An 8,234-nucleotide genomic window follows, 5' to 3' on the forward strand; every position below is an offset into this window, starting at 1 on the left:
TTTATAATCCCACTCTGTGTTTATAGTGATTTATAATCCCACTCTGTGTTTATAGTGATTTATAATCCCACTCTGTGTTTATAATGATTTATAATCCTACTCTGTGTTTATAATGATTTATAATCCCACTCTGTGTTTATAGTGATTTATAATCCCACTCTCTGTGTTTATAGTGATTTATAATCCCACTCTCAGTGTTTATAGTGATTTATAATCCCACTCTCTGTGTTAATTATGATATATAATTCCACTCTAAGTGTTTATAATGATTTATAATCCCACTCTCAGTGTTTATAGTGATTTATAATCCCACTCTCTGTGTTAATTATGATATATAATTCCACTCTAAGTGTTTATAATGATTAATAATCCCACTCTCAGTGTTTATAATGATTTATAATCCCACTCTCAGTGTTGATTATGATTTATAATCCCACTCTCAGTGTTGATTATGATTTATAATTCCACTCTAAGTGTTTATAATGATTTATAATTCCACTCTAAGTGTTTATAATGATTTATAATCCCACTCTAAGTGTTTATAATGATTTATAATCCCACTCTAAGTGTTTATAATGATTAATAATCCCACTCTCAGTGTTTATAATGATTTATAATCCCACTCTCAGTGTTGATTATGATTTATAATTCCACTCTAAGTGTTTATAATGATTAATAATCCCACTCTCAGTGTTTATAATGATTTATAATCCCACTCTGTGTTTATAGTGATTTATAATCCCACTCTGTGTTTATAATGATTTATAATCCCACTCTGTGTTTATAGTGATTTATAGTCCCACTCTGTGTTTATAGTGATTTATGATTTATAATCCCACTCTGTGTTTATAGTGATTTATAATCCCACTCTCAGTGTTTATAATGATTTATAATCCCACTCTGTGTTTATAATGATTTATAATCCCACTCTGTGTTTATAGTGATTTATAATCCCACTCTCAGTGTTTATAATGATTTATAATCCCACTCTGTGTTTATAGTGATTTATAATCCCACTCTGTGTTTATAGTGATTTATAATCCCACTCTGTGTTTATAATGATTTATAATCCTACTCTGTGTTTATAATGATTTATAATCCCACTCTGTGTTTATAGTGATTTATAATCCCACTCTCAGTGTTTATAGTGATTTATAATCCCACTCTCAGTGTTTATAGTGATTTATAATCCCACTCTCTGTGTTAATTATGATATATAATTCCACTCTAAGTGTTTATAATGATTAATAATCCCACTCTCAGTGTTTATAATGATTTATAATCCCACTCTCAGTGTTGATTATGATTTATAATCCCACTCTCAGTGTTGATTATGATTTATAATTCCACTCTAAGTGTTTATAATGATTTATAATTCCACTCTAAGTGTTTATAATGATTTATAATCCCACTCTGTGTTTATAATGATTTATAATCCCACTCTGTGTTTATAATGATTTATAATCCCACTCTGTGTTTATAATGATTTATAATCCCACTCTGTGTTTATAGTGATTTATAATCCCACTCTGTGTTTATAGTGATTTATAATCCCACTCTGTGTTTATAATGATTTATAATCCTACTCTGTGTTTATAATGATTTATAATCCCACTCTGTGTTTATAGTGATTTATAATCCCACTCTCTGTGTTTATAGTGATTTATAATCCCACTCTCAGTGTTTATAGTGATTTATAATCCCACTCTCTGTGTTAATTATGATATATAATTCCACTCTAAGTGTTTATAATGATTTATAATCCCACTCTCAGTGTTTATAGTGATTTATAATCCCACTCTCTGTGTTAATTATGATATATAATTCCACTCTAAGTGTTTATAATGATTAATAATCCCACTCTCAGTGTTTATAATGATTTATAATCCCACTCTCAGTGTTGATTATGATTTATAATCCCACTCTCAGTGTTGATTATGATTTATAATTCCACTCTAAGTGTTTATAATGATTTATAATTCCACTCTAAGTGTTTATAATGATTTATAATCCCACTCTAAGTGTTTATAATGATTTATAATCCCACTCTAAGTGTTTATAATGATTAATAATCCCACTCTCAGTGTTTATAATGATTTATAATCCCACTCTCAGTGTTGATTATGATTTATAATTCCACTCTAAGTGTTTATAATGATTAATAATCCCACTCTCAGTGTTTATAATGATTTATAATCCCACTCTCAGTGTTGATTATGATTTATAATTCCACTCTAAGTGTTTATAATGATTTATAATCCCACTCTCAGTGTTTATAATGATTTATAATCCCACTCTCAGTGTTTATAATGATTTATAATTCCACTCTGTGTTTATAATGATTTATAATCCCACTCTCTGTGTTTATAATGATTTAGAATTATAATGATTTTATTTTGCATTTGTATATTTTTTGTAAAGATGCTTTGAGAAAATGTACAGTTTTATAAACGCTATAAAATAAAATGGGATTAAACTCTATATTAATAATTATGGAAATTTAAGATAAGATTATTCGGATTAAATTGATAAATCATTTAGAAATATGCACATAGGTCAGAAACAAAAGATTTTTAAAACATGAAACTCAAACGAATAAATAGAGAACTGTGTGTTTGTGCATGATGTAAGAATTAAAGTAATACCCTGTAATCCCAGTTTTAGAAGAGCTTTATCATATAATCAGTCTGTTATAGAAATCAGCTGGGAGATGATCGGGGTCTCGTACAGTGTGAAAGTTGTGGAGTTTTTCGCTGTTAAAGGTGGGGTCTCTGATTTTTGAGAATTTTTGCTTCAGAAAACTGAGTCGGGCCGAATAATAAACAAAAATCAAAACAAATGTGTAGCCAATGAGCAGAAAGGGGCGTGTCTTGTCAATATGGGCGGAGAGAGTGTTCAGTGTGCATGTGTGACATTAGCAGAAAGCGGTTTTAACTAGAGATGGGAAGTTCGGTTCTTTTCCGAAAACCGGTTCTTTCGGACAGTTCATTTTAATGAACCAGTTCAATAATCCAGTTCACCAGTTCTTTTACGTCCTGACATTCACAATGACGTAATGACGCAAATTCCATCATCCCGCTGCCGGCAGATATTAATACAATTAATTTAACACATTTAAAAGTTCTTTGTAATCATAACTTTAGTTGAATACGTTTCTTACATTTAAGTTTTGCAAATAAAACACCCAGTACAGGCATTGATGTGCAAACGTGGGTGTTTTACGTGTCTTAAAGATATAAAGTTAATAAACTAATCTTCATCAACTTACAAAAACTTACAAAAAAAAAGCATAATTTTGAAATGTTTCTTTCGCTCCATCAGTTGTTTCAAAAACTAATGTAACTGAGTTAAACACTCATACGTTGATAAGACATTAAATCATAACCATTTACATTTGTTGCTGTATCAGTTCAGTGATTTACACATGCTCAGTAACAACAGATCATCGGTTCTCAGTATGTCGGACACGTCCGAAAGAAACAGTTCTCAGTTCAGTGTACTGATGATTCGCTGTATTTGTTCAGTGATTCACGAGCAGTATCAACAGCTCGAGCTCACAGTTCTCTCAGCACAACATGTCTCAGTTCAGTGTACAGGAGTTACATAAACTCCGGGATATTAGTTTATTTAGAGTCTGAGGGGCTGTCAGGCATGACCGGAAGTGAGGAACTTTAGTAACTGGTGGATCAGCGCTGACTCAAGCCACGAACTGTTTAGAACGAATCAGTCCGGTTTGGTGAACTGGTTCATCCAGTTCACTAAAAAGAACTGGTTCAAAAGAACGATTCGTTCACGAACTGGCCATCACTAGTATTAACATTGACATGGAGGATAAAAACAAAGAAAGAAAGAGAAGAAAGACTTACGATAAGGTAAGAAGTAGGACGTGTTAATATAGGATCAGCTTTCCAGCGCTGGAGAGAACTGAAGGAGCAGGAAGTTGGTCACATATTCACAGATTGGAGTTTCCTGAGTCAATAACTCCTGAGCTAAACGCTGTTACTACACAAATAACACCTCTTTTCTATCGTAGTAATGTAGAGACGCAGCTACAACCGTGTTTTGTGTAGTAACAGTGTTTAGATCAGGAGTTATTGACTCGGGAAACTCCAATCTGTGAATATGTGACCAACTTTACTTAAGACGCCGAGGCGCTTTTTTCCTTCTCGATAGGTGAGTAACGTTGGTTTTGCTTTGTTACACAGAACTAATATATGTCTTTGTCCTTTACATGATTATGCTTGTGTGTCATTTTTGCTTGTTTGTTTATCTACAATCGTATTGTTCTTCACTTCAGCTATGATAAAGACGGGATGCACTTATTTCCAGGGATTTCAGAACAGTGTAACAGATTGCGTAATCAGGTAGGCGTGGCCTATTTGATAATCTAACCTTAACCCTAACCATAACACGTAGTTTTTGGGTGTTTATTTGTTTTCTAAAATCAATCTACCTGTATGACCGTTTTGTTCTTCATAGTATGCTGGGTTTTTTTTTTTGAAAGAAGGCGTTTTTTAAAGACCTCCGGAAACACGTCCACTTTACGTCGTGGTAACGAAACCCCTGGAATTTAGTGAATGCCTGATAAAGACATTTCTTTCCATTAGTTGCCTGGGTTACGTATGTACGTGTGGGCGGAGCTATCAATACAGGGGTGGGACCCATTTGGGTTAGAGGCGTGTTTGTTTTGTTGATTTCAAATGTCAACAATGGCTTTCAAAAATCGGAGACCCCACCTTTAACGTGCTTCATGCTGGTCTCGCGGTGTTTTGAGCCGCTTGGCCTTCCACAGGGCGGGGATTGTAGCCTAGTGAAAAGGCTCGGAAGTGAGACGCGAGTGTGGAGTTCCGTGGGAACGGCTTTAATATCGCAGCTTATTATTTACTGAGGGCTTTGTTCCTGTTACGGAAGTGATTTTTTAGGGTTAGAGCTTTGATTTTGTTTCATCTGAGCTGCTGTGTTGTTCCTGTCATCATGATGAAAAGACAAGTGGACCTGGACCTGGACCTGGACCTGGACCTGGACCTGATGAAGTGATGGCAGAATAAAGAGCAGGTAAAAGTTGTGATAGAAAACCTCCTGGTGCAGGGATGTGATTTATCCCAGAGTCTCCATGTCACTTCATGATCTGCTTTCATTTTTACACCTGTTGAAGAATTACAGAGCAGCAAATGCAAATATTATTAGCTTTCATGTCATATTCCAAACTTTTTATTTGTTTACTTGTTTATTTGTTTGTTTGTTTGTTTGTTATTGACTGATTGATTAAACATGAATATTTTTAAACGCGAGAGATTTTCCAGCTTTGGCACTTCCTAGTTCAATCAGAACAAGTGTGAACATGCACTCTGTTTTTCCCCCTGTCCTTTTTTGCATTCCCTTCCTCTCTGCACACCCTCCACTCCCTCACACACACACATACAAATACACACACATACACACACACACACATACAAATACACACACAGACACACACACACACACACACACACAGACAAATACACACACAGACAAATACACACACAGACACACACACACAAATACACACACAGACACACACACACAGACAAATACACACACAGACACACACACACAGACAAATATACACACACAGACACACACACACACACAGACAAATACACACACAGACAAATACACACACAGACACACACACACAGACACACACACACACACACAGACAAATACACACACAGACACACACACAGACACACACACACACACACACACACACAGACACACACAGACACTCACAGACACACTCACAGACACACTCACAGACACACTCACAGACACACTCACAGACACACACACACACACACACAGACACACACACACAGACACACACACACAGACACACTCACAGACACACACTCTCTCTCTCCTCTTTAGGTGCTGCCGTGTGTGACATGTGGTGTGTTTTTGATTGTCACAATGAGCTTCCCAGAGAACAAAAGCACCACATGCACGTCCTACATGCTACAGATACACGTGAGACCGCCCCACAGTTCACGTCAGTCCTGCACAGTCAGGGTGCGAAAGGACACCACGGCGGCCCTGGTGGTGCAGAGCATCGTTGAGCTGCTTGAACTTAACTCCTCTCAGCCGTACGAGCTGATGGAGGTGAGGGAACATGCAGGGGACAAACACGTGCTCCGGACGGACGACTGTCCTGTGGACCGCCTGCTGCTTTGGCCTCAGGGACATGAGGAACATCAGGGTTATTATTTCACCTTTCAGGAGTGTAAACCTGACCCATCAAGGCAGTATATCACAGCCCAGGAATTTCTTATGCCCCACCTGGAAGACGTGAAGGATCTGTGCAGCCTCGCCGTGATTAACGAGGCCAGTATTCTAGAAACTCTACGCTGTCGCTTCTACAGGAGCCAAATCTACACGTATGCCAGTAACATCCTCATCAGCATCAACCCCTTCAAGTTCCTCCCAATCTACAACCCCAAAAATCTGCATAGGTACGAGAATTGCATTCTGGGAAAAGAAGAACCTCACATTTTCACTATAGCGGACGCTGCGTTCTGGGCCATGCTGAACAAACGCACCAATCAGTGCATCGTCATCTCCGGAGAAAGCGGCTCGGGGAAAACACAGAGCACCAACTTCATTATCCACTGTCTGACGGCGCTGAGCAGGAAAGGCTGCACCAGCGGTGTGGAGAGGACCATCTTAGGGGCTGGACCAGTACTGGAGGTAACTTTCTTCCACTTTACCATGGGTTAGGGTTCAGAGCAAACATTAACTTGTTTACTGTCACTGTAAAGAGGAAGCAGTTTATAAACATGAGCAGAAAAACACTCACACATTGGACTTTACTCCTCTGACCCGAGCTTTACGCCACAGACAGTGGAGCTGAGTTACTTTCCCTTGTGTGTAAATTAGTCTACTATAACCTTCCCCTGCTCTGGGCTCAGGGGGCTGTTGCTTTCTTCTGTTGTTTAGTTGTTGGTGGGTGAAGGCATTCCAGGGTAGTGATTAGGGCACATTTTAAGGGAGTGTAGTGATTAGGGCACATTTAAGGGAGTGTAGTGATTAGGGCACATTTAAGGGAGTGTACAGTAGTGATTAGGGCACATTTAAGGGAGTGTAGTGATTAGGGCACATTTAAGGGAGTGTAGTGATTAGGGCACATTTAAGGGAGTGTCGTGATTAGGGCACATTTAAGGGAGTGTAGTGATTAGGGGGCACATTTAAGGGAGTGTACAGTAGTGATTAGGGCACATTTAAGGGAGTGTCGTGATTAGGGCACATTTAAGGGAGTGTAGTGATTAGGGCACATTTAAGGGAGTGTAATGATTAGGGCACATTTAAGGGAGTGTCGTGATTAGGGCACATTTAAGGGAGTGTCGTGATTAGGGCACATTTAAGGGAGTGTAGTGATTAGGGCACATTTAAGGGAGTGTAGTGATTAGGGCACATTTAAGGGAGTGTAGTGATTAGGGGGCACATTTAAGGGAGTGTACAGTAGTGATTAGGGCACATTTAAGGGAGTGTAGTGATTAGGGCACATTTAAGGGAGTGTAGTGATTAGGGCACATTTAAGGGAGTGTAGTGATTAGGGGGCACATTTAAGGGAGTGTAGTGATTAGGGCACATTTAAGGGAGTGTAGTGATTAGGGCACATTTAAGGGAGTGTAGTGATTAGGGCACATTTAAGGGAGTGTAGTGATTAGGGCACATTTAAGGGAGTGTAGTGATTAGGGGGCACATTTAAGGGAGTGTAGTGATTAGGGCACATTTAAGGGAGTGTAGTGATTAGGGGGCACATTTAAGGGAGTGTAGTGATTAGGGCACATTTAAGGGAGTGTCGTGATTAGGGCACATTTAAGGGAGTGTCGTGATTAGGGCACATTTAAGGGAGTGTAGTGATTAGGGCACATTTAAGGGAGTGTAGTGATTAGGGCACATTTAAGGGAGTGTAGTGATTAGGGCACATTTAAGGGAGTGTACAGTAGTGATTAGGGGGCACATTTAAGGGAGTGTACAGTAGTGATTAGGGCACATTTAAGGGAGTGTAGTGATTAGGGCACATTTAAGGGAGTGTCGTGATTAGGGCACATTTAAGGGAGTGTAGTGATTAGGGCACATTTAAGGGAGTGTAGTGATTAGGGCACATTTCAGGGAGTGTACAGTAGTGATTAGGGCACATTTAAGGGAGTGTAGTGATTAGGGCACATTTAAGGGAGTGTAGTGATTAGGGC

General features: G+C 38.4%; 1 protein-coding gene across 4 annotated transcripts in view; it reads left to right on the top strand.

Moving 5' to 3' along the window:
• Nucleotides 1–4,800: 4,800 nt before the first annotated feature.
• The window catches only part of myo9b (myosin IXb), a 42,698-nt gene continuing 39,264 nt past the window's right edge, over nucleotides 4,801–8,234 (top strand). Inside the window, exons 1-2 of one of the 4 annotated variants that reach the window (XM_060873643.1) lie at nucleotides 4,801–5,055; nucleotides 5,911–6,726. In XM_060873643.1, coding sequence (XP_060729626.1) covers nucleotides 5,953–6,726 — 774 coding nt within the window. In that variant the 5' untranslated portion in view covers nucleotides 4,801–5,055; nucleotides 5,911–5,952. Of the gene's footprint in view, nucleotides 5,056–5,734; nucleotides 6,727–8,234 lie in introns of those variants that run through there. The other 3 variants (XM_060873644.1, XM_060873642.1, XM_060873645.1) reach the window with 3 other exon arrangements.

The sequence above is a fragment of the Tachysurus vachellii genome, chromosome 7, assembly GCF_030014155.1.
Source record: "Tachysurus vachellii isolate PV-2020 chromosome 7, HZAU_Pvac_v1, whole genome shotgun sequence".
Classification (NCBI taxonomy): domain Eukaryota; kingdom Metazoa; phylum Chordata; class Actinopteri; order Siluriformes; family Bagridae; genus Tachysurus; species Tachysurus vachellii.